Source organism: Carettochelys insculpta, chromosome 1, assembly GCF_033958435.1.
Source record: "Carettochelys insculpta isolate YL-2023 chromosome 1, ASM3395843v1, whole genome shotgun sequence".
Lineage (NCBI taxonomy): Eukaryota > Metazoa > Chordata > Testudines > Carettochelyidae > Carettochelys > Carettochelys insculpta.
In genome coordinates this window covers 165,692,560-165,719,383 of record NC_134137.1, presented here as the reverse complement: position 1 = coordinate 165,719,383, position 26,824 = coordinate 165,692,560, and the positions used below count along the sequence as shown (strand labels likewise).

General features: G+C 44.8%; 1 protein-coding gene across 1 annotated transcript in view; it reads left to right on the top strand.

Moving 5' to 3' along the window:
- Window positions 1-26,824, top strand: part of CFAP47 (cilia and flagella associated protein 47) — a 324,141-nt gene that overhangs the window by 12,692 nt on the left and 284,625 nt on the right. Inside the window, exons 3-4 of the mRNA XM_074988334.1 lie at window positions 12,979-13,094; window positions 25,223-25,361. Of these exons, the coding sequence (XP_074844435.1) occupies window positions 12,979-13,094; window positions 25,223-25,361 (255 nt within the window). The remainder of the gene's footprint in view (window positions 1-12,978; window positions 13,095-25,222; window positions 25,362-26,824) is intronic.

Below are 26,824 nucleotides of genomic sequence, written 5' to 3'. Positions count from 1 at the left end.
GCAGAAATATGAAACTAAGTTTATAGTTTTCATTTGCTAATGAGAGACATTATTCTGATCCCAGAACCTAATGATCAATTTTTTGACTTGTAAATACCCTGTTTATCTGGTATGTCTAGAAGGTGGTTAGTGCTAGACATAAGAATAGCCATTATTGGGTCAGACCAAAGGTCCATCTAGCCCAGCATCCCATTGGCCAACAGTGGCCAGTGTCAGGTGCCCTAGAGTAGGTGGACCGAAGACAATGCCCAAGCGACTTGTCTCCCGCCGTCCATCTCTAGCCTCTGACAAACAGAGGTCAGGGACACCATTCCTACCCCCTGGCTAATAGCCTTTTATGGACCTAACCTCCATGAATTTATCTAGCTCTTCTTTGACCTCTGTTATAGTCCTAGCCTTCACAGCCTCCTCTGGCAAGGAGTTCCACAGGTTGACTGTGTGCTGTGTGAAAAAGAACTTTTTTTTATTAGTTTTAAACCTGCTACCCATTAATTTATTTTGATGTCCTCTAGTTCTTAAAGATAGAAAGATATGTGATCATACCACCTTGTACTGAAAGCCATTTTGATGCAGCATTTTTCCATGGGATGTAGGTTATAGAATAAAGGTTTCCCAACATTTGGAAAAGTCTTTTTTAAAGAAAACTATCAGTTCTTTGCCTTAAGCCTGCTTGGGAATCTGCATGGCACACCCTAGAAGAAATTAAAAAATATTTAAAGCTGTTGACCCAAATCAGAAAAAAAGTATAGCTCTCTTTTGAAGACTTTACCTTGTATGGGAACAGCTCTTCAGAGTAAGAATCTGTGTGCAGTAAGGCTCTCAGGGACGTTATAACTACATATGCATTTTCTTTTAATTTTATCTCAGTAATTTACATTGATCTATCTGTTTTTACTTATAACCACTTAAATCCTACTGTTTATGCTTAATAAAACACTTCTATTTCTGATCAAGCTCAGTATAAGTAATTATTACCCAGGGAGTGGTGGGGGGAACACACCACTGTGCATATCTTCCTTTCATTGATAAACAGGGCTTGATGAACCCTCTCTGTGTAAAACTTTTGCACAGAGAGAGATGGATTTATTTGGGGTTTTGATTCCTTTTAGGGGGTTGGTTTTGTGGGTGCTGTGCCCTAGAACTACATCTTGATAGAGCTGAAGAAAATCAGTGCTTGCATTACTCTGGTACGGGGCAGTAACTCCAATTCTGTGCCTTGCCTGGGGGAGACCAGAGGATCTCACCTGGCAGGACAGAATGGTGGGGAATCCCAGAGAGCAAGAAGGTGGGTGTGAACACACCAGGGAACAATCCTACAGAGTGCAGAATACTGTCCAGATCTTACAGTTTGTTTATTCAGGCTATTTAATTTTTGTTCCACAACTTCCTACAAGCCAAAAATTGCTTTGCTGTTACAGATTAAGCTAAATTTATTGTTCCGTCATGTTCTCTCAGACTGAGGAAGTGTACTGTTTGTTCTGTAATCAAGAACTGTTTAGTGTTGACAAAATTAGACATAAATGCCAAAAAAGCCATTCTTTGGCTAATGTTTTTTGACTGAATAGAAAACATAAATATTCCAAAGAGATTATAATTTCTGGTTGAGTCCTGTATTTTAAATCTTGTTTTTAAATTCTAGCTGTCTGAATTTAGAGTTGCAGGTCAAGTAGTGAGTAAGAAACTGTGTTTGACACTGAAATTACTATTCTATTTGTCCCACATAAAATGAAGGACTGTGCATCTGGAGATCTGTTAAGTTGGTGTTAAACAATCGCTGTAGTGGTTGCAAAATGGTCTCTACATTTGACTGACTTGACTTAAACTCTTGTACTCTGAGTGGAGCATTGGTCATCTACAAGTCTCCCCCACTTCACTCTCAGGACAAAACTTCTAGCTGATGCCAGGAGTATCCCAGCTGTTGTCCTTCAGTGTCAGTAGATCTTCTCCACGTTGTATGAGGTCTTCGTCTTTTGCGTTTTCCTTGTGGGTTCCATGTGAGAACTTGATGGACTATGCTGGAAGATGGCTTTCTGAGTGTGTGGCCTACCCATCCCCATTTTCTTCTCTTGATTTGAACATCAGGCGGTTCTTGTCCTGCTCTGATCGAAAGCTCCTCGTTTGTGACAGTCTTGTCATTTGATGTGAAGGATGTACATCAGTCATCTGTTTATGAATGTCTGTAAGTTGTGATTTCAAGACTTTTTAGTACTCTAGGTCTCATTAATTCAAGAGCACGTGCTTCACATTTGTGTTGAAGATCCACAGTTTCATCTTCACAGATATTATTTGTGAAGTCCGTATGGGATGAAGAGTCTTGATTGCAGGTGTTGCTTTCCCTATCTTGGCATTGATATCCTTGTCTGTTCCTCTGTCTCTACCTTTAATACTTCCCAAGAGGTGAACTGCTCCACATCTTCCAGGTCATCCCCTCCCAGTGTGATGATGGCATTGTTGGGCTAATTGATCATCGTTGTCTCGGACTTTCCCTTGTTGATGTTCAATCCAGTCATTGAGGAAATTTTGTCTGGTGTTGCAACCTTTTCTTTCATGCCAGTGTGAAAGGAAGGCAACATTGTCAGCAAAATCCTGTCTTCTAGCTGTTTTGAAAAGTGTCTGCTGAATTCCCAATTGATGGCCATCTGTTGTCCTGCTCCTAATCCAGTCCACTGTGACCGTGAATAGGAAAGGTGACAATAGGCATCCTTGTCACACTTCTGAGAATATGCTGAAGGATTCTGTCTCGACACCATTGTGAACGATTTTGTATTGCTACGCACTTGGTCTCTACACACATTTCTAAATTAGAAAACAGTAAGTATTGATGAAAATTATTCCTGCCCCCAAGTTAGTAGTCAAAAATGAAATATTGTTTGTAGTTAAAACCTGAAAAAAGTCTTGGAAATTGGGCAATTCCTGTGGAAATGCCCAATTTGACAAAATAATTTTTTTAAAACAAAATACTTTGACCAGATTTGCCAATTAAATTTTAAGTCAGTTTGCTTGGGTTACATTGAAAGTGTAATCTTCAGCCAATGGTACTATTCATGTGAGCAGAGTTTTAGATATGTTCATGCTTTGTAGAATCAGGATTTAAATATTTCTTGGTCTATACCTCCAGCGGGCTCTTGGGGACCACAGAGGGTGCCTGGCTGTCTGGGGCCTTGGATGGTGCAGCTGTGGAGATGGAGAGAGGGAGGGGAAAGCTGTTAATACTGTGCCCTGGCCCGTGGCCCTTTTCCCCTGCACCCCCTTGGGTGCTGCGTCTCCATCCCTGTCGGTGGGTGTGATGTCCTTGTTGGGTGTTCCCATTGCATGGTCCCCCTGCCCCGGGGTTACGGTACAGTGCCATCCATGGGTGCGGGTGCTGATGGGCGCTGATGACCATGCCGCTGTCCTGGGACCGTGCTGTGGCTGGGCAGTTGTGGGTTGGTGTCTGCTGAGAGTGTGTGAGGCTCCCAGTCATGTCTGGTGCCCCTGCCCCATGAGCCATGGGTGTGTGTCCTGTGGGGTACATACATGACTCTCCCTTGTTGCGGTTGGGGGAACCCTGGTGGGAGGAAGCCCAGCTGGTGCTCTGGGCAGGGAGGTCTATGAGGAGACCCCCCTCCTCACTGCTGGACCCCTCCTCTGCTGCCCTAAGTGGGTGCTCCTCGGGTGGACCCCGGGATGCGGGGCTGGCCTCCAGGCTGGACTCTGGCTCCGAGGCCTGCTGGGGCTTGTCAGCCGTGGTATCAAGGGTGGCCGGGGTGGGAGGAGGCGTCCGGGGGCCCAGGACGGCCCTGAGCTTCCTGTAATAGGGGCAAGTGGTGGGGGCAGCCCCAGACCGGCTAGCTGAATCCTGGGCCTGGGCATAACCCTGTCGCAGCTCCTTCACCTCGCTCCGGACGTGATCCAGAGTGAGGGCAAGGTGACCCCGGGTGGCCAGGCCCTCAAACAGTCGGATGAATGCTTCCGTGTTCCACCACTTGCTTCCCATCATGTGGAGCACCTCCTCCTCACCCCAGAGACCCAGCAGGTCTCGCAGCTTGGCCTCCAACCAGGAGGGGTCCCGCCTCTTTTTGGTCCCCCGTTTGGCTGCTGGGGGTTCCTGTGTCCCCGCAGGGGGAAGCCCTGGGGTGCTCTGGGGGCTGGCTGGATGCCATGGCACTGGTTGGGATGTTTGCAGTCTGTAGAGGGTGTGCAGGGCTAGCATATATGTGTGCTGCTGCCTGCACACTCTCAGCTTCCTGCCACAGGAAATCCAGGTCCATGGTGCTTTAAGGGCTGCTGTGCTTGGGGACTGTAGAGCCCCACAGGGGCTGGACAGAGCATCTCAACCCCTCAGCTGATTGCTGCCATGGAAGACCCCGCTATTTCGAAGCAGCAGGATACGGATTGTCGACACATGCCCTACTTCGACGCTGAACGTCGAAGTAGGGCACTATTCCCATCTTTGGACAGGAAGAGCGATTTCGACATCTCGCCGCCTAAAGTCAATTTCAACATCGAAATAGTGCACAGCACATGTAGATGTGACCTGCTATTTCAGTGTTGTGCTGGCTACTTCGAAGTAGCTGGCAAGTGTAGGCGCCCCCCATAGCAAACTCACCACATTCGATCACCTCTTCTATACAATTTCTATCTGAAATTCAAGGAAAACAAATTGAAGCTGATGAGTCAATGGTCTCCTTTGATGTTACCACACTATTTACATCAATTGATGTTACAATTAGCTAAACAAACATTGAGTGACCTCTTAGTGACGGATAAGTCTCAGTTGGTACAAAGGATTCGGCATGATTCTATAATGGATCTTATTGAAATATGTTTTAATACCAACTTTACATTTGATGGTCAGATATACAAACAAATCAAAGAAATGCCTTTGGGTTCACCTCTCACAGGATTAATTGCAGAAGCGGTGATGCAATGATTAGAACAAACTGCTTTGCCATTAATTAAACTAAGCATTTGGGTATGTTATGGGGATGATATGTTTTTGGTCATTAAGCGCATTGATATAGAATGCGCTCATGACATTTTAAATAAAACAATCAATGGTATCATGTTTACCATTGAAAAAGAATGTAATCAGGAGTTACCATGTCTTGATGTTTTAGTAAAACGTAGTGAGAATGGGCATTTGGAAACATCAGTATATAGAACAGAAATGCGTATGGACCAGATTCTCAGCTTTTTTAGCAACCATCCGGCTAGCCACACAAGGAGTTGCATAAGAACTCTCTTTCATAGAGCAAAGACACATTGTAGCATGGACTTATCACACGAAGCCTCTGAGAAACATCTTAATCATATTTTTAAATTAAATGGCTATCCAAAGAACTTCATCCAAACATGTTTACATAAGGGTCCAAAATCAATAAGCACTGAACCTTTAGTTGAAAGAATAGGATTACCATACGTGAAAAATATTTCTTAGATGACGTCAAGATTACAGAAACGGCATGGAATTGAGGTGGCACACAAACCAACAAACACATTGAGAAATATTTTATCTAAGCCAAAGGACCCAATTGAATGTATATGTAGAACAAACATGATTTATAAATGTGATGGGGTTCAGGGGTCCCCAAGCACTGCACCCTGTCCGCAGGCAGGAGTGACTCTCACTCAGCAGGTAGAACAGGAAGTTTATTAGGCGACAGAGGACCAGTTTCTCACAGAGGTGTCAGTACATCCGGCAGAGACAGTCATTCCAACCTGTCCTGGGGAGAGGAGCCCGAGGGGTGCCCCTCTGGGGTGTAGCTTCCCCCCTCGCCAGGCTGGCTCCTTCCAGCTCCCTCTTCCTCCAGCTTCCAACTGCCACCTCCAATTCAAAAACCCCCTTTGGCTCCTCCCTCCTCTTTGTTCAGGGCAGAGGTGTTACCTGCCAGCCTGGGTTATAGCCCCAGGGTCATCCTTAGCCGCTGAGAGCTGCTCTGCTTGTCTCACACACATACAGCCTGAGTCTCACACTTGCACTCCCCCCACTCCATCACAATAAAATACAGCGTTCAAGTTGTTCTAAACATTACGTTAGACAGTAGTAGTAGTAGGCATCCTTCAGTCTACGTAGACTATGGATCGCGCCCTTTTGTAGTTCCATTTGGGATCATCATTTGCAGCGTTGATTGTGACTGTGAAGGCCCACACGAGAGTGACAGTCCTTGCTGCATCTGTTGCATGTGTAATGGGTGTCTGGCAGGTCCTTACTGTGCTTTCTGTGGGTTCGCTTCTCCTCTGCTAGCTGTCTGTTCCTCATCTCGCCCTTCTGAAGGCCCTTGTGTAGTTCCTGCCTCCATCTGCTGCAATCATCTGCCAGCTCCTCCCAGCTGTCCGGCTTGATGTCTACCTCCCTGAGGTCCCTCTTGCAAACATCTTTGTAGCACAATTGGGGGCGTTCAGTTGTTGGACAAGTGGGAAGGAAATTGAGCACACGTGCACATGAACTTCAAATGGTGGTTAAACGGCATGACCCTTTATCCTTGATCACATTGCATGAGGATAACACTGGCCATAAATTTGATTTTAACAGCGTGGAAGTTATAGGACAATCAGACCTTAGACAAGGAAGGGAGTTTTTAGAATCATGGTTTTTGGGTAATGATTCAATCAACTGGCACTTTGATTGGGATCTGGTATTGAGCCTGTGAGATTAAGAGATAATAGGAAAAGATGTGTCCAGGAAACCGTGGTTAACAATGATTGGTCAAAGGTAAACAATCAGTCAAGATCAACTATTGGTCAGGATTATATAAAGACCAGTTGGGGAACACTGTATTGAACTGGATTGCACACTGGTGATGTTACCTTGAATGGTAACGAAACATTTGCAATTTAATTGCCAAGCTCAGCAAACAACCAAATATCACATACATCGCACTGCACATACATGACTGTTTAGGTCTCATTCTAAACACAGAATGGTCAATACTGGTCCCACACTGAACTATAGCACTGGTAAGTTACTTTCTTTGAAGATGGGCATATAAACATTGGAACAATTAATTGGTTTTAAAATATCAGCATTTACAGAATGTGTCTGTTACAGAAAATTCTCGTTCCATTTCTCACATAACTGTGACATTGCTTATTTATCATCATCAGCAACAACTATGGCCTCAGTGCCTGTTGGTTTCCGATGCCTCCCTCACTATGTCCTTTCATCTTTCTCTGTCCAGTGCGGAGTGGCTTAGTTTCTGAAGACTAGCTATGCACCAATCTACTATACCATCTATCCGTTTTCTGTTGTGTCTGCCTCTCCTATTTGAACTGTTCATTATGCCAGATACCAGGGTCTTGATATTTTGTTCATTGTTCATTCTGCAAATATGCCCAAATACTTGTGACTTCCATTCCATAACATTCTGCAGTAGGTTTTCTTTCGTCTGTGTCATCCTATATAATTCCTCATTGGTGTCCTTCTGCATCCATCCTATTCTCACGATCTTTCTACAACAATTCCTCTTGAATGCCAATATCCTTCTCTTTGAATCTTTCATTATCCCTCGTCTCACATCTGTACAACATGCTGCGAAATACCGTTGTCTTCAAGAAGCTCAGCTTCATTCCTAAGTTAATCATTTTGCTTTTCCAGGTCTTATCCATCACTTTCAACTTGCTCTTGCTTTCGCTATTCTAGTTGCTATTTCTTTCTTACAGTCTAGATCATATGTTATGTTGCTCCCCAGATACCTGAAGTTCTCTTCCTTCTCTGATTTGATCCTGTCTACAGTGATTTTCCTTCCTATTTCCTTATCTCCAAACATCGTTTTTGTTTTTATTCATGTTCGTAATCAGTCCATACTGCTTCTCTTCCTCGTTTAGCACCCGCACTGTTCTTGCTAGCTTCTTTTCTTCTTCAGTGATAACTATATCATTCATGAACCTCAAGTTTATTGATTCTCATCCTGTGCACAGATATCCCTTCTACCTTTTCTTTGATTTTTGTCCATCACTCTCTCTAGGTGTGTGATGAAGATATTCGGCAATATCGGATTTCCTTGTCTTATACTTCTACTCGTTCTAAACAAACTTCCCACCTCTCTGCACATTCTCACTGCTGCCTCTGCATGTGCTGGTGTCAGATTTCATGCATATTGTTTCAGCACATTGTCACTTATCTGACCAACCCTCCTCCTTTATCCAGGCTTGACAATGGCATAGAATCTGTAGGGGCTTCATGGTGGAGTCATTGCTTATTTATGCTATTCATTATAGTGTCAGTGATACGTTTGTGCTCTCTTTCGTCTGTTGCTTGCATGCACTTGTTAAGCTCCAATCTGGTAATGGACTGTGCATTGGCAGACTGCCATGCTAATGTGAAGCTGCATTAAATGGGGCTGAGAACTACCATGGACCCTGGGGAAAGGTGGGAGAGGGGACCTGGGTCTGTGCCCCAGAAAGGGTGGGTCCAAGGATGGAAGGGGCGTGGTCTAGTGCAGTCAGCCCTTAGCACTGCTCAGACTGTGACGCTCCCCGCTCACCCAAGCTGCAGCACTTCAAAGAGGCCCAGTGGTCCAGCCACAGCTGCCAAAGTAACAGCAGTGGTGGCTGGAGCTCCAGGCCTCTTTTGAAATGCTGGGTCTTGGGGCAATACTGGGTGGCGGGCTTGGACGCACTCACTTTAGTTGAGGAGTCACAGAATCCTAGGAAAATAGAATGAAAAGGACTTCAGGAAGTCATGATGTGTAGCACCCTGCAGGACAAAGTAAATCTACATAATCCCTGAGAGGTGTTTGTCCAACGTGTTCTTTAATAACCTCTCTTGGAAGTCTATTCCTTGGGTTTAACTGCTTATAGTTAGCAAGTTTTTCATGATATGTAACTTAATCTCCACTGCTGTAGATTAAGCCCATTACTTTTGCTCTACCTTCAGTGGATGTGGAAAAACAGATGTTCACAGTCCTCTTCATAACAACACTTTTTATCATATTTGGTACCTCTCCTCATCCCTCTCCCCTCCATTTTCTTCTCTTACTAAACATGTCCAAGTTTTTTACCCTTTCCTCATAGGTTAGGTTTTCTAAATCTTTTTCTAAATAATTTTTTATTCTCTTCTCAGGACTCTTCCCAATTTGCCCACATCTTTCCCAAAGCCTGGCACCCAAAATTGGGTACAGTGCTTCAGCTGAGGCTTTGCTAATGCCAAATAGAGTGGGGCAGTTACTTTACATGTCTTATTTCATTCCTTTTCACACAGCCCGGAATGACATTAGCCTTTTTTTGCAGCTGCATCATGTTGTTGATTCATATTCAATTTGATATCCAGTAAGACACACAGTAGTACTACCACCTATACAGTTGTTCTTTTTGTAATTGTGCATTTGATTTGTCCCTCCTAAGTGAAGTACTTTGCATTTGTCTCTTTAGATTTCATCTTGTTGAATTCAGACTGAGGCTGTCTCTCCACTATGAGATAATGACTTAAAACAGATATGTAGCCCGATTTTTGCAAGTGTCTGTCTTCACTGTAAATTCCATTAGCTCGATTTATGGTACACTAAAATCACATAATATTGACGTAATATTGTAGTAAGCTGATGGGTGTAGTGTTCAGGTTGAATTTTAAATTCCGAATGAAGGGTAGTGAGGAAGCGCCATGTCTTTAAATCAAATTCATTAGCCTCCAGAGATGTCCTGTATGGGCCCCACAGTTCTCCACTCTGGTCTCTGCCATCTCCACTGCTCTCAGGTGTGGAGGAATTAGGCAGCAGGAAGACCATTTCATTTCAGCATCTGGAAGCCTTTGGCTGTAGGGTCATGAGAGGCTGAAAAATCTTCTTTCTTTTTCTTTGTTATTAGTGCTGCTGTGGGGTCTGTGGTTCTATATGTACCTCTGCTAGCTTCCTTTTATTTCTGCGCTGCCTGGTGCCAGCTGCTCACCGCCCCCCGCCCTCCCTCACACTGTGTGTCAGCAAGGCTGTGGATGGGGGGTCGTGCTTGGAAAAGGAACTTCTTTTCAGCCGCTTACCTTTTGTCCTGACCCCTACATCTCCTCCCTTCCCTTTCCCTGGAGGCACCACGCAGTCTGGAACTTTCTCGCGCCCAGCCGCTTCACACGGCTTGACTCCGAATCAATAAAATGATGTACTGTGCAAGGTGCCAGGCAGCTTGTGTGTGGTGAGGGTCCTGTAGCCAGGTAGGGTCACAATTTTTGGGCAACAGAAGAAAATACTTTGTCACCAGCGTGGCAGTCCTCTTAGAGGAAATTTTTGTATGGGCTTTGTCCAAAGGTCAAGGGACTGGCTATAATCAGGGGTCTTCTAGCCGCCTGGGGCAAGTCTCTCTTGGCAGTCATGATTTTCAGGTGCTGGTCTTAGCTGGGGGTCTTTTAGCCGCCCTTAGCCATAACTGTTTCAAAGAAGGCAATGTAGTAGCTATCCAATTACCAGCTCTCCAAGAGAGGCTTGCAGCGTGGAATGTTCTTGTTCTGCGGGTCTTCTTTGGCAAGGCCAAACCTGGTTGTAGTCTGAGGTCTTTTAGGCATCCTGAGCTGTAACTGTTTCAATGATTCATTGCAGTTTCAGAGTAGCACCCGGGTCTACTTAAACAAATTCTTTTTCTAAGGATCTTCTTTTCCAGGAGGTCTAAATCCAGGTGCAGGTTGTGGGCCCTGCCCTGAGGCCAGAGGACTGGCTGTAATTGGGGGTCTTTTAGCCACCCAGGAGAATTCTCTCTGGGTGGTCATGATTTTAGGAGTTGCCTGTCGGTGTCTTATAGCCACCCCGAGCTGTAACTGTTCCAATGATTCATTGCAGTTTCAATGTAGCGCACATGTCTACTTAAACACATTCTTGTTCTGAGGGTCGTCTTTGCCAGGTCTAAATCCCGGTGCAGTTGGTGGATCCTGCCCCCAGAGTGTTGGTCAGCAAGCTGGGCATGGATGTAACACTGCTGGACCTCCTTCACCTTTACCTGGATGTCCTCCATGCTGTAGCGGGGGGCTGGCCTCATTCCCCCAGGGTGGTGACCATCCGGCGTAGGCTTGGGCATTACGGCTCTTCACCTTGGGGGTCTTTGAGTAGATCCTTGTCACCCCACGGGTCCAGGAGGGATCCGCTTCTTGGTGTCAAGGGCTGGCTCTTGGGTGTTTGAAACAAAATTATTGATCTGAGGATCTTTTTTGCCAGGAAGTCTAAATCCAGATTGAAGCCTACAAAGATTTAATGCTTTTGCACCCCTTTTTTAAACCTGTCATCTGGGAAGCTCCAAATCTTTTTTCAAACTGATCCTAAGTGCTTAACTACCCCTCCCCTCCACTCCCCTCCTGTCAATTATAAAAAGCACATCACTTATACAGGCAAGCCAGACCCCTTCTGGAAAAAGGGACATTTGTTTAACACGGCAGGGGAATGAGGGAAATGAAATGTAGGAGATGGAAATGTGGGAGGGTGTCATCAGATACCCCATAGAAAGGTAGAATGTTTTGCTGTTTTCTAGTCTTCTGGGACCTCACCTGTCCTCTAGGAGTTCTCAAAGACCTTTGCTAACAGTTCGGAGATTGCTTCAGCTAATTTCTTAAGTTATGCTAGCTTGGATACATTTAATTTATCTAAATATTCTTTAACCTGTTCTTTTCCTGTTTTGTCTTGTATATTTTCCTCCTTGTTTAATATTAATTATCTGGTTACCATTAACTTTTTTGAGTGAATACTGGAGAAAAATAGGTCTCCTATCCCTCAGCTTTTTTTGCTATCATCTGTTATTAGCTCTTCTTCTTTAAGTAGAGGAACTGAGCTTTCCTTTATCTCTCTCTTGTTCTTGATATATTTAAATATAACTTCTTATTGCCACCTATACCACTTGCTAGAAGATAACTTATTTTGTGCCTTAGCTTTTCTGATTTTGTTTCTACATGTTCATGCTATTTTTCTGTACTTGTGCTTAGCACTTAATCCATGTTTCCCCTTTTTGACACAGGCTGCACCTTTCTGGTCCAGCACCCTGGAGACCTAAGTGGTCCCAAAAGATGGATTTTGCCAGGTGATGGGAGGTTAACCACCCCCCCTGCCCTGGTCTCTGGGTGCCCTCCTCTGGGTGCGGCTCCCTAGCTGTCCAGGTGTAGCTCGCCACTGTAGCCATTCCCCCAGCCCTGCCACGGCTCTCTTGCCCTGTGCGAGGCTGCTGGGGGAAGCTGGCGCCTTGCTGCCCCCTTTGGGGCTTCCACCTGCCTGCCCTCATTCCCCTGCTCTCCATTCTAGTTTTAGGAGATGCACCCTGTATTTAGGCCATTACATGGCTCAGTTAGGAGCTCTTTTGGCCTCTTACTATTTGTCTTTTTTTTAAAAACACTGGGACAGTTTGCTGTTGAATGCAGCAGTCTGTCTGCACATGATCCACTGAAGGATTGGGAACCTTAAACTGCATGCTCTACGGGTCAAGTTGGTGCAATGCTGAGTACAATGGAGGCCTGATCTTGATTGAGACCCCTTGGCAAAACAGCTAGCTTTAACATGATTTCACTAGCTTCTTTTATTAAAACTGATATTGAAACTACTTGATGTATATCCATAAAAAAGATTATGACTGTAAAGTCCATAGGTTTTGTTACACTAAAATGTGAACATCTTGATTAAATTCTAGTTTTGTCAACTGCTATTAAAATGTGGTATATATTTATCTTAGATTTATGTTGGCATTAGCACAAATGAGTGGAAGGTTTTCTGAGAATTTATATTAGGGTCTTGTTCTGTAACACAAGAATTAAAATGTAATGTATAGCTGGAGCTATATTTCAGCTCATTGACTGACTGGAATTTAAATTAAAGGTAGAGTAATTAAAAATAAGCAGATGGACAGCTTAATAAGTAAGCATTTTTTATGTCTTTCATTTATTCTCAGTATTGCTGAACTGAGTTGTGTAAATAATTGTGTTGTTAATGAAATTCAGAGGAAAGCAGATTTTTTTCCATTCCATTGTTCAAATATATTCTATTTAAAACCTACAAAATAGCTTGAAACTCTGGGAAAAATAATTAAAATATTTTTTCTCTGCAGATTAATTCCATGCTGTTATCTGGAAATTGAGCCGGAGATTAATTTTGGCACAGTGGTTGCAAACAGTAAAGTAATTAGTAAAGAGATTAGTATTGCTAACCATGGATCATCTCCAGGTAAATGTCACTATGCAGTAAATTACATAAAGATTTGATTTTTCTTTTGAAAATATATTTTTGGTGAGAGTTAACACTTCAGCAGCAAAGGTGTTTAGGATCTTACTCAGGAGTAAATAAAGCTTTAATTTCAACAGGACTGTGAGTGCACAGTTGCTGGTTTTGTAAAACTCCCCCTGCCTCAGACACAAGCTCAGTAGTGAGGTGTTATGGGACTGTTCAGGGAAAAAAAGCTCATGTAAAACTCATGGAAGCTGTAAGACCTGTGATTCTCCAAGATACGTTTGTAATACTCCTTTGCTCTTGACACTAGGCTGGGGCTTGTCTACATTATGTGATTAGGTCTCTGTAAGGCAGCTTATGTTGATCTCATGTCAGTGTATGCAGTATAGCCTTCTCCCTCCAAAATAATTCCTACTACAGTGCCATAACTGAAGGTGCATACGGTTTGTGTCAGTGCAATTAGGGTTTCACAGATACTGCATTACTAACATCTGCTGTTGACTGTCTGGTCAATTTTGTGACTCTTAAATTTACAAGAAAGCCCAGCTCCTCAGCCATGCTCCTGCTGGGTCTCTGCTCTAAGTCTGGCTGCTACCAAGGCTCCTGTCTGGGAGCCTAGCAGTCCACCAAAGCTCTCTGCTTCACGCTTTCCACTGGATGCTTGGCAGCTGACCAGACTCTGGATGTGGAGCTCCTTGTTGGAAGTAAGAAGCCCTGAGTGGCTGTTTCCCAGCTGGGAGCACGTATGTAAGAAATCTAGGGAGCAGCTGTGCTCCTTGCAGGTATCTGAACAGAGCTTAGAGTTGTGTCTTTCAACCCTCCATGCTACCCCTTTTCAGTTGGTGGAAGCATCCTGGTGAGAATGCACCGCTGACCCAAGGAGGCTAGTGTGGACATTCACCATCTCAGCAATCCACCATTCTCTCCAATTGTTCCCACGTATGCGTAGACTGAATTTTATTTTCTGCACCAATGTAGAGGTCATATGTTACACATCACCTCCATATTGTTGGATATAACAAAATCCATGTGGTGGACTGGGAGTGGGCTGAGGGCTGGTGCCAGAATGTTGGAGTGCAGGGTGGTGAAGGCTCTGGCTGGTGTTCTAGCCTCTGGGGTGGGGCCAGGGATGAGGGGCTCAGGGCTGGGGCAGAGGGTTAGCATGCGGGGGGGTGGGGAGGGCTCTAGGGTGTGGCCAGGGATGAGAAGTTTGGGGTGCAAGCTGTCCTGGGGCTGTGATAGGGAGAGGACTTGCCCAACTTTCTTTCCTAGCTGAGGTGCTTCTGCAGGTGGGGGTAACCACCTCTCCCCTGGCAGCAGCAGGCTGAGGGTTGGTCTGGGTCTGGGCTAGGCCTGCGTTTGGGTTGAGGGAGATGCACTCCTCCTCTGACTTCAGCAGCTCCAGTGGACAGGACTCCCTCAGTGCCTGTGTGGCACTTAATAGGCTGTTGCATGGCCATGCAGTTTACAGGGAATGTAGGTGGTGGCTGTAGGTCAACCTAACATAGGTCAGTTTTTAAGATTGTAGGGTGGGCATGCTGTGGAAGACTGTGCTAGAAATCCACTAGATGTCTTCTCCTTTAATTAAGGAGAATAGTTCATAGACAGCTGCTTTTATTACCTTTGCTGAAGTCTGTGATCCCACTACCTTCCCATCGTCAGGACAAATATTGCTGTAAAATCTGTAAGAATTGCAGAGACAAAATCCACCAGGATGAGGGAGAGGCCATGTACCCATTTGTTACCAACTTTCATGCTGTAAATAAGTACCCCAGCTTTCAAAATAAGCCAAAAACTAAGATAATCCTATTTCAAAACAAGGTAAACCCTTAATAGAATCCCATGTGTTGCCTTCCCATCCCAAAACTGCTTACATCGCTAACTGGCTGCTGGGGAAGACTATGTTGGTGGCAGCTGGGTCTTCACCTGCTGACCATGCCCAACACTCTTTGACTAGATCCCCGGGATGCAGTCTGGAACTGTTGGTCCAAGACCTTGCCCTGTGTCCAAGCTGTTCCCCACTCTCACACTTCGAGTGTGGAAGGTGGGGGACTGTTATACACTTGTAAAGACCTTGCCACTAAAGGCACGCATTAAAACTCTCCAACGTCACAAATTCCCTGCCCTTGGATTGGTATCACTGTCACCACCCAAATTCAAAAACTCCTTTGAGAACTCAGGAAGGTGCACTTGGGAATTCCTTCTTGGGTACTCCCACCACCTTTTAACCCTTCTTCTGGCAAGAGCTTGGAAACTGTAATCTCTTTTAGTAGTTTGAATTTACAGTTTTAGGCACCGGTACACAAAACCTTTTGCCTTCTAGGATACATGAATCAGATCATAGTCTTGAAAGGGTGATTTTTTTTTTAAATAACTAAACAAAGTTAAACACACTTGGGCCGTGTCTACACTAGCCCCAAACTTCGAAATGGCCATTCAGATGCCATCCTGTCTGCTCATGGGAATAAGGGGAATTCGAAGTAGGCGGGGTCCTTTCGAAAAGGAGCCCCGTCGGGGTGAGCCATGCGGCGGCGAGCCATGTCAATTTCGAAGTGCCGTGGCCACCTGCATGCTAATGAAGCGCTGAATATGCATTTCAGCGCTTCATTAGTAAACTTCGAAATGGCCATTTGCGTGGTCATTTCGAAGTTTGGGGCTAGTGTAGACCTAGCCTTGGTGCAACATTATTTGGTTGCTACATGTTACACAGCATCTGGAAAAAAAAAAGATTAAAACTCAGAGAATTGCTTCCCTGGGATTCAGTTTAGAAAGTTACAGTATAAGAGTGGGCTATATGTGCTTCACATAGGGTATGTCTACACTTGGGAATAAAATCAAATTTATTAAAGTTGACTTTTTAGCATTTGATTTTATAAAGTTGAATTTGAGTGTCCGAAACTGCTCACAAAGTTGATTAGTGTGTCCCCACAATGTTGCCTAAGTCTGAGTGTGGCAGCAGTGCATCATGGGCACCTATCCCACAGTTCTTGCAGATCCATTGTATTTTGGCATTTTGTGCCAGTATCTTGTAGGCAAAAAAGTTGTCGCAAATGGTTCTGTGTTTGGCATCCTAGAATGCATTCACTTCCTGCTTCCCTCTGAAAAGAAGTGGACAAGGGAATTTTCACGCCACTCACTGTTACCAACAATATCATGAATCTCAAGATGCTTGAAAACTTGGTGCAATGTTTTGTGATGACTTCCAACACTGTGATGCTGTCATGTGGTTCCTTAACTGTGGTGGGGCCATAGGTGGAACACACATTCCCTTCCTGATTCTGAACCCCCAGGCCTCCATGTACATTAACCACAAAGGATGTTTCTCTATGGTGTTGCAGGCATTGTTGGATCACAAAGGCTGTTTCACTGACATCAACGTGGGGTCATTGGGAAGCATGCATGACGCGTGAATCTTTAGGAGTTCTGATCTGGAGCCCTATAAACAGAGTGGAACTTTTTTCTCAGAGCAGAAAATTAACATTGAGGGTATGGAAATGTATACAGTAATTCATGGTGACCCCACTTATCCCTTGTTTCTTCGGCTTATGAAGCCATACACAGGCACCTTGGACTCCAGTTAGGAGCTCTTCAACTTCAGGCTGAGCAGGTGCAGAATGGTGGTAAAATGTGCCTTTGACTTGCTTAGACCTCAGTGACAAAAACACTGCTCTTGTCATTGTGGTCTTCTGTATTCTTCTTAACATTTGTGAGGCAAAGGGGGAAAATTTCGTGTGTGTGTGTGGGGAGGGGGTGGGGGGGGAGAGGGTTGGCAGAGGCAGAGATCCTGGCCAGAAATTAACAGCAACCAAACTTCAGAACAATCAGGGACGCACCGGAAGAGGGAAGTGAAAATCAGGGATGGCTTGAAAACCAAGTTTGTGAATGAGCGTGAAGGGCATTAACTAGCATCCCTCTCCTGTACACCCATGCTGTTTCCTTGCCCTTTTATAAAAGCCTCTCCAACTATGTGACAATTCTCGCCACCACATCCAAACCCAATGCATGTTAACTAATAAACAAAACTTTCTTTTTACAACCAAAATGTTTTTATTTCAGGGGCCCTAATGGCAGAGTGGTGGATATAGGGAAAACAGAAAGATAGTAAGGTCATGGCTCATCGAATGTTAGTCTTCTGTTGCTGGGTGATTCTGTGGGGGTAAAGTGCAGGGATCGCCATGACCTTCCCACCTCGTTCTGGGTCCCTGATGAGAGGAGGGGGCAGAATGTGCAGAGGGAGGAGGTATGGAAGGCGGGGCATATAGTGTAAGAGGGATGCAGAGCCCTGAGCAGGAGAGGGGACTGATTGGGTTGAGGGAGGCCTAATATCAGGGGGCATGGGGTGCATGGGGGATACAGGACCCTGACCAGGTGAGGGGATTGTGTATGGATAGGGGGGCATATATTGCACAGGAGTGAAGAGTTCAATTTTGGATTTTTTTTCAAGCATTGCTTCAATTAACTCAGTCTGCCTTTTGATTATTGACAGGCCCAGAGCATTCATTTGTGCTTGATTGTCCATCCATGCTTTTGCTCCACTCTCTAAGCTTAACTTTTTCTTTTGGTGCCACTTCAAAGTAATTCTCCATCATTTCTTGACAGGACTTCCTCCTCCTCCACATTTGAGGCAGCTTCACTTTGGGGGGATTGAGGCCTCTGCCTAGGGTTGCCAGGTCGGTTCCTGGGGTGGGGTGGGGGAAATACATTAATGCCAATGTCAATAGCAACATTTTTCTCTTTATTCAGAACAATGAACGTAGGGTCAGAATGAATGGCTGTATGTTTCTGTGGAAGAAAATACGGTAAACCCTTGATTTTTACAGACCCCAATTTAGCAGACTTCGGGACCAACGGACAACCCCATTTTTCTGAAAGTCCACTGGCGTCTGTGAACTCCTAAGCCCTCTCCCACACTGCCTCCCCCCAGAAGTTAAGGGACTTACCACTGCCACCTGGAGGAGCCCCCTCCGGAGCCACCGCACACTCCTTTCACCAGGGATGGGGTGCATATGCAGGGAGATGGCACTCATGTATGCACTCCACCCCTGGTGGGAGGAGCATGTGGTGGCAGTGGCAGGTCCTCCAGCCGTGCACAGTGAAGTCCCTCCAGCCACATGGTGGGGCTCCTCCTGCTGTGTGCAGCAGGGTCCCAGCCATGGTCTGGCAGATCCAGTGGCTGCAGTCTGGTGAGTTCCCATCTTTTTCGTGGGGAGGAGAGGCTGGGGCTGGGTGAGCCTAGCGGGGGTGGGTGGGTAGTAAACTGTTGGATTTAGGGGATTTTCGGTATTAAAGGATACCGCTCCCCACCATTAGTCTGTTAAATCAAGGGTTTACTGTACTGCAACTGCAAAGTAACTCTGTTGACTCCTAAGGCTGAAGAATGCATGATTCCAGTTAGAACTATGTAAGCTCTTCTACAGCTAATATTTAGCGCAACACCATGGTAAGCTCTCTTTGATTCACGGGGAAAAAAAAATTTCCTGCATGTCTGATCAGATGCAGGCCCAGTGGGGAGAGGTTTGGCTTCAGTGTGTGCTTCTTAATGCACTGCATGGATTTTAAACAGCTGCTTCAGGAGTTAAAAAATCATTAAAAGTCACTGCAGGTGTGCACATGAACCGGGGGAGGGACTGATCGCCTGCAGGCATGTGGGGGGGAGCTGTCATTTGTCCATTGGGCTACCAGCCCAGGGGGAGGAGGTTGGCTGCAGCATGTGTTTCTTAAAGCACTGCCTGGATTTGAAATCTGCACCATGATTTAAAGCCAGTAAGGCTCCATTAGTTTTGCTCTGCACATGGTGGGTCACAGGCAAAAAATCATTGGTGACTCAAAACTTCTCATGTGCTCTAGGTTGCCAAATGAGACAGCAGCCTCCTCAGAATAAGAAAAAAGGGTATGGAAAGATTGCTCATTCTGTCTGGGTGCAATGTTGGAAAATTTCAAGAATGCTCTGTGGGGCCATGATTCCAGATTACTTAATGGTGGCTTGATGCAGTATGAAGTCTTATCATGGAAGCAGAAATAAGTCAGGTCTGCTCAGAAATCTTGTGAGGAGAATCCAAAAGTGTCTAAGACCTTCAGCTTTTTGTCCAAACAGGATTTTTAGCTTTAGCTTTTTGTCCAAACACTAGGATCATCATCATCAGAAATATTAACAAGCTGTTCTAAGGGAAACGGGCATAGACCCTCCCCCACATAATTACAACCTACTATTGTCAGTAGAAAAAAAGCATACTCGCCAGAAGTGCCCTCTTCAGCATCCTGGTTTGTCTCCAAAGCCACCTCCTGAGATAAGAGGATGGGATACAAGATGAAAAACATGTCCTGGTTTATGAAACAAAAGGTTCTGTTTCTGCAGTCAACTGTATTCTGCTGTTGTCTAACTCTTCCTTGCTCAGCAAATGAGACAGGGCTTCCTGCCGAGCAGCATTGTTTATTGAGGATTCGGTGTGTTTTCTGGGGGAAGAGGTTGCGTCTGTCCTCAGAACAGCATGAAGCTCATCATAGTAGCGACATTTCTGGGGAGATGCCTAAGACCGACCATTTGGTTCTCTGCACTTCTGGTAGTTTTGCCTCAGCTCCTTGCATGGCACTACTGAGCATCCCTGGTGAGAATCATGAATCTGAGAATCATGCCTTGCAATATCTTTGCATAAATATCAGCATTTCTTTTGCTAGCTATGAGCTGAAGGCAGATATCATCTTCCCCCCATACTGCAATGAGATCCAGGATCTCCTGTTGGCTCCGTGCGGAGACTTTTCTGTGATCCTGGGAACTCATGGCTACTAGGTATGCTAGTTGTGCTGTAGAGATGTACTCCAGATGTCAGCTGGCCATGCTGGGTGGAGAGGAAAGGAAATTTCAATAAAAATTCAGGGACTGATGACCACTGCTTCTTGTCACCTACTCCTTGCTTACCTGGAAAGCAGTGGGGGGGAAGTGATGACCAGCAAGGACCCATCAAGGGGCATTGTGGGACAGTTTCAGAGGCTAAAAAAACTGATTTTTAATAATGCTGCTGCCTGCACTTGCATAGGTCAACATTGTAAAATCTACTTTTAGGAGTTACTCCTGGGGAATTCGGCATTACAAAATTCAAACTTAGAGCCACTTCAAATGAAAGTATTGAGTACTATGATGTAGACTGATGGTATATAATATCGACTTTAGACCCTTAAATTCGACTTAATCTCTTAGTGTAGACCTGGCCATAGAGAAGTCCAACAAACCCCAAAATAAAAGAAAATAATTTGATTGTGTCTGACTAAACATTCCCTATTCTACTCACATGCCTGTTATTTCAAGATTTAGTCCTTCCCTCTGCATGCATGTCACTAGATTTCCCATGCCTTGCTTTCTGGCTTAATTAATGTCTGTCCAGGTGTCCTCTGGTTACACAATAATAGGAGTGGGAAGGTCACTGCTTCCATTTCAGAAGCCCACATTCTGTCACTGTTTCCATTGGCTCTCATGGTCTTCTGCCCACTCACTTGCTGCTTCCCAAGCATTTCTAGGACCCTTTGTCTGTGGTTTTAACCCTTATAGGCAATATAATCAGAGTTTAGGTTTCAAGAGTTAACCATGATTAAAAGGCTGAATGGCTGGAATGTCTGGAAAAGGGTATTTCCCTTCCTATTCATCACATACTCATCAACCTCATCATCATCTTCCCCCCACATTACTTTTTCTTGCCCCGACTTTTTCTGTTCCCCCCACCCAAAAGGAGGGAGGGAGCAACAAGCTACCAGCAATTTTTTATATTACCAGCCAAGGGAACCTGAAACCAGCCAGATTTCTGCTTGTTTTTTTCATGTTTGGCAATAAGAGGCTTGGTGTTTCTGAGCAGTTTCTGAAGTCCCTCAGCTTCTTGGAAGTAACCTTCTTAAGTGTTTGTACCCTTCAGGAGAAAAATCTGATGACCTGGTGTGAACAGTACAGTGTGAAATCTTTTAAACTATCCCATATAAATAGGCTTGGCAGAATTGGATGCTTGTTTGTTTGTTTATAATTTGTACACAGATATTTTTAAGCTTTTTAAAATTTTTATCAGTAAAAATTTCCAGAGTTAAGGGGAAGTGCTTAGGTCTAATTCTGGGTGGGTGGGTGGGAAAATTATTATTTAATGGCTGACTTTAAGATTAAAAAATTTAAAGCTTTACAACTGTTAAAACTGCAAATATAACATGTCACAATGTACAAAATAAATGTTCTCATATCTAATTCAAATAAGCAGCATTTTTCATACTTGGCTACTTGGACATATTTATTATTACTGGTGGCAATATTTTTATCAGTTTGTGTGTGCTTAGTGAAACTGATGTTAGCCAACGTTTACCAATACAAATCTAATCCTTCCAAGCCTACATATAAATTATTTGACTCATTTTTCACTTGTGAGGGTTATCCTCCAGAAATCTTTCGGCATCTACTCTGGGCTTCAGGGAAACAATGTTTCTCCAGTCCTCAGCTGTATGAAATATAATACATTTATTGATGCTCACTTAAAAAAAACTATCTACTTGTAGGATAACAAAGTGGCCCAACTAAGCTGATGAAATTTCCTTTTGAGCCATTTGATACCCATGACCTCAATTTTCTTAAACAGAAGTTTGTTTTCTTATGGCACTGACTATAGCTCATGCAATAAATAATTTTTAGGCTTCAGGGAATTATCCACTTTTATATTCCCCTTTTTAAGGATAAAGTGATATCAGTATTTACACTAAATTCATTCCAAACATCTCTCTTCAAAATTGATCTTCATTTAATCCTATCATCATTTTATCCCAGGTCTGCAAGCTCAGCTGGTGAAGCTGTTCTTCATTGCCATGTCTAAGTTTCTATAAATAATTATCTGACATAAATTAAAATACAGCCAGTTTTTGTTGTTCTTGTGTCACACAAAGATAACAGGGAATGCTGTTGCCAAGAGATGCGATTGGATGTATTTTTTGTAGAGATATCTCTGTAGCATTTTATTCTTACAAAGTGGGAAAGGTACTGCTGTAAATTGTTTACCTGTAACTACAAATTTCTGAAACAATGTACTGTGTGATAGATTGTACCCACTCACCTTTCTTCCCCCAGAGAATTCTGTTCTAGGGAAAATGTTTTAAAATGCAGACTTTATTTCAATATGGGTGTGTCTACACTAGCTGGCTACTTCGAAGTAGCCGGCACAACGTCAAATAGCACGCGTCGCGTCTACACGTGCCGTGTGCTATTTTGATATTGAAATTGACGTTAGGTGGCTCGACATCGAAATCGCTATTCCCATCCGAAGATGGGAATAGTGCCCTACTTCGACGTTCAGTATCGAAGTAGGGCATGTGTAGATGATCCGCATCCCGCTACTTTGAAATAGTGGGGTCCTCCATGGCGGCCATCAGCTGAGGGGTTGAGAGACGCTCTGTCCGCCCCTGTGGGGCTCTATGGTCACCACGTGCAGCAGCCCTTAGCTCAGGGCTTCTGGCGGTGGCAGTTGCTGCTGCTGCTGCTGCTGCTGGAGGTCCATGCTGCGTTCACAGGGTCTGCAACCGGTTGTTGGTTCTGTGGATCTCATGCTGTGCAGGCCAAGTGTCTCTGGGAGGGGTCCTTTAAGGGAGCGGCTTGGGGCTTTGCTGGCCTCTTATTTTGACGGGGAGCACTTGTGTGTGTGTGTGTGTGTGTGTGTGTGTGTGTGTGGACACTCTGCATTTCCTTCCAGGGCAGCTCCTTTCAACGTTCTTCATCGCTACTTTGACGTTGAACGTCGACGGCACCAGCCCTGGAGGACGTGTAGATGATACGCGTCGAAGTAGCCTATTTCGATGTTCTTACGTTGAAATAGGCTACCTTGACATAGTGTGCTAGTGTAGACATAGCCTATATTTATATATTTAAGTTATGTCCATACTTTTATGTCTTAGTTTTTTGGCGGGGGGAACATGCTGTTAGGGATAAATAGCCTTTCCTTTATACTTCTTACTACAACTTGGAGAAATGCTCTTTAGGGGAGGAAATATTGATTGATACGAGTGTCTTACTTTCCTGTTAACATTTTAAGTGGAATGTTTAATATCAGCAGGTGGTTTCACCAGTCATTTTGACTTGATGCAGAATTCACATTTTTTTTTTTGACTTCTTCACTGAGTTTGGAATGGTCCTTTATCTATTCTCTACTTGCGTACAGTTCACACTAAATGAAGTTGAGGCTGATGTAGAACCACCATTTTATAGCATTTTTTCACCATTTAAGCCCTGTGTTGCAGGATGGACTGCTGATGCAGATTGGGAATATGGAGGTGACTTTGTGCAAAGGACAATATTGTGGGCAGAAAAGAAATGGGCCACTAAATTCATGATTATGTGGGTGCAGTGGACCTGATAATCCTTGTGGATAAGGTTGAGTGACAGTATTCCTACATTGCAGTAATGCTAGTGGAGTAGGGGGTGCATCCTAGTCTCTGGGGCTGTTTCTACACAGGCCACTTCCTTTGGAAGTGGCATGCTAATACACAGAGCAAAAGATGCTAATGATGCACAGATGCAAATTCCCTGTGCCTCATTAGCATAACATCATGTGATTTGGAGTCTGGAAGACTATTCTTCTGGACTCCAAAATGCCATGTAGAAGCACAGCCCCTGGAGAGGCTCCTGAGAGGACGTGCTTCTTCTGGAGGCCTCTTCTTCCCAAAAATTTTTGGGAAGAAGGGGCCTCTGGAAGAAGGACTTCCTTCTGGAAGCCCCCCCGAGGCCATGCTTCTACACGGTGTTTTGGAGTCTGGAAGAATGGTCTTCCGGACTCCAAATCATGTGACATTATACTAATGAGGTGCAGGGAATTTGCATCCACACCTCATTAGCATGTTTCGCTCCGTGTATTAGTATGCCACTTCCAAAGGAAGTGGCCTGTGTAGAAACGGCCTGGCTGAGAGAGTCGTTTACATAATGTCCTGACAACATGCTGGTATCTACATAAAACTTGAGTATTCAAGCATTATTTTGGTTCTGCACTTGTTAAAACTCCCAGAATAGTAGGACAGGACAGGATCTCAAGAGGTCATTTAATCCAGTTCCCTGTCGTCATAGGCTACATCTGCACTAGCCCAAAACTTCAAAATGGCGCCATTTTTAAGTTTACAAATGAAGTGCTGAAATACATATTCAGCACCTCATTAGAATTCCGGGCAGCTGCAGCACTTCGAAATTGACATGGCTCGCCACCGTGTGGCTTGTCCAGATGGGGCTCATTTTCAAAAGGACCCCAGCAACTTTGAAATCTCCTTATTCCTAACAGCAGATAGGAATAAAGGAATTTCGAACTTGCCATGGTCCTTTCGAAAAGGAGCCCTGTCTGGACAAGCCACGTGGCAGCGAGCCATGTCAATTTCGAAGTGCCGCGGCTGCCAGTATTCTAATGAGGCACTGAATATATATTTCAGCGCTTCATTAGTAAACTTTGAAATGGCCATTTCGAAGTTTTGGGCTAGTGTAGACACGGCCATAGAAGGACTAAGTTTGTTTTTTTTTTATGTAGGCCATTTGACATGGAAGCTCCTGTAGTAACTATAGTATGTGGGCTTCATAAGAACAGTTTCAATAACTTATTGATACCTCTTGGTTGTCAGCAGGTAATATGTGGAATACATGCATTTATTTATTCTGTTGTTCAATTTGTGTGTTAATTTTTAAAAATGTGTTGTACAGATGTACTTAATTTTTACTCAGTAGTACATTGCATAGCTATACAGATGTCTATTGCATGGAAGGAGACAGTAGACTTTTCTCTTTGGTTAAGATCTTAATTATGTTACTACTTAAATAAAGGAGCTGTTTCAAATATGCCTGACAATACACAGTGTTACTAGCAACTACTGTATGATACAGTCAGTTTGGTTTTGATTTGCATTACCTTTTCTATTACAACAATAACTTTGCACAAAGTCATTGTATATGGGCATTTGATATTTGAGGAAAGTCAGAAAAACGCACATTTTAAATGTTATATTTTTACAATGTATGTATTACAATACAGTTTTATAAGTTATTTTAAGTAGTATTTATGAAACTGTACTCTTTAGCTTGAGTGCTAGCTAATCTTCCATTTAAATGGCATTTGTAACATCTAATATTATATTCATCTTAGGTGCATTTAAAATAGACTATAACAGAAGTGTTCCTGTTAACATAGCACCTACCAGTGGAGTGGTGGAACCCAAAACATTACAGTTGATTAAAGTGGATATCTGTGCAGATGTACCAAGAGTCATTAGGGAAGTGGCAAAGTAAGTGCAGAATACGATAGTGTAAAGTCTGCTCATTTCAGATTATTTTAAATGCCCTCGATTTGTTTCAAAAATACCAGTGGTTTGAGCATTGGCTTTGTAAACATAGGTTCTTCCTTGAGTGTCCCTGTGGGTGCTCCACGATAGGTGTCGGGCTCGCCCCGGCACCACAGGTTGGATCTTTCCAGCAGTTTCTGTCGGACCGCGCATGCGCCGGCCCGCGCCGCTCCCTTGCGTGCTTCCAGCCACGTGCGCGATCCGGTCCCCGCCAGTTCCTCTTTAACCGCCATTGGCTGCAGACGGAATCTGCTCAGGCTACGGCCAGAGTTAGCGTATTTAATGTTTTTAAAGTGTTTAGAGTTTCTTTTTCAGTCTTTTAGCTTAAGTTAGCTTGTTATTGTTTTCAAAAAAAAAAAAAAAAAAAAAAAGAAAAGAGAGTAAAAAGTAAAGTTTTACAGCCTAAGTAGCAAGCGGAGCAGCGGAGGCCCGGGGACGTAAGGCCATTAGGCCTCCTGCTGCGGCAGGCTGAGTCCGAGAGGGGAACAGGCACAGAGAAGGTGCTAAGTACCCTATTAACAACTCAAAGACTCACCACAATGTCCTCTTCAGGATTCAAAAAGTGTGAGTCATGTCGCGAAGTGATGCCGGCCTCCGATGGGCACAGTCAGTGCATTAGGTGCCTCGGGGAATCTCATGTCACCCAGAAATGCTCCTTCTGCGCAAAGCTCACAGCCAGAGCAAGGAAGGACAGAGAGATGCGGCTGAAAATTCTGCTCTTTGACAAAGCCCTCCAGCCAGACGCACCGGAGCGGCCTCAGCAGGAGGGACCCGCAGGGGCCCATAAAAGGAAAGCTGCTTCCCTAACCCCATCAGCGCATAAACGGAAGAAGCTTTCACCAACCCAATCCCTGCCGGCAGCCACAGCGAGCGGGACAGGTGGCGTGCATAGCCCCCAGCCGCAGTCACAGCTGAGCGGTGGCGGCGCGGAGACGCACGTGGCAGAGGCTGAGCCTCCGATAATCAAACAGCCGCCCCGCACTGCGGGCAGGGCGGTGGCCAGGCAAGCAGTGGAACTGGCGGCACCACAGCTGACGGCACCGACCCCCAGGGAGCCGGCGGCACAGAGCTCGCAGGCATGCGGCCTGCAGGCACCGGGGCAGACCACCCGCGCGGCACCGCAGCGGAGCGTGCGGAGCACGGCGCAGACAGCGGGGCCGAGATCCCTGATGCGGAAAGGGGCGGAGCCAGCCCCACAGGGGAGGGGAAAGGCAGCACAGAAAACCCGGCACCGCAGCCCTTCTCCAGACAGGGCTGCAGGGCTACTCGCTCTAAGCCCTCTACTTATGCTGCGGACTCCAACAAGGCGGCAGGGGTCACCTCCAGTATACCCTGAGCCCCCATCCCCGTTCCTACAGCCAGCATCACCATGGCTCGGACCACCATCGCCCTTCCTGGGCTTTGAA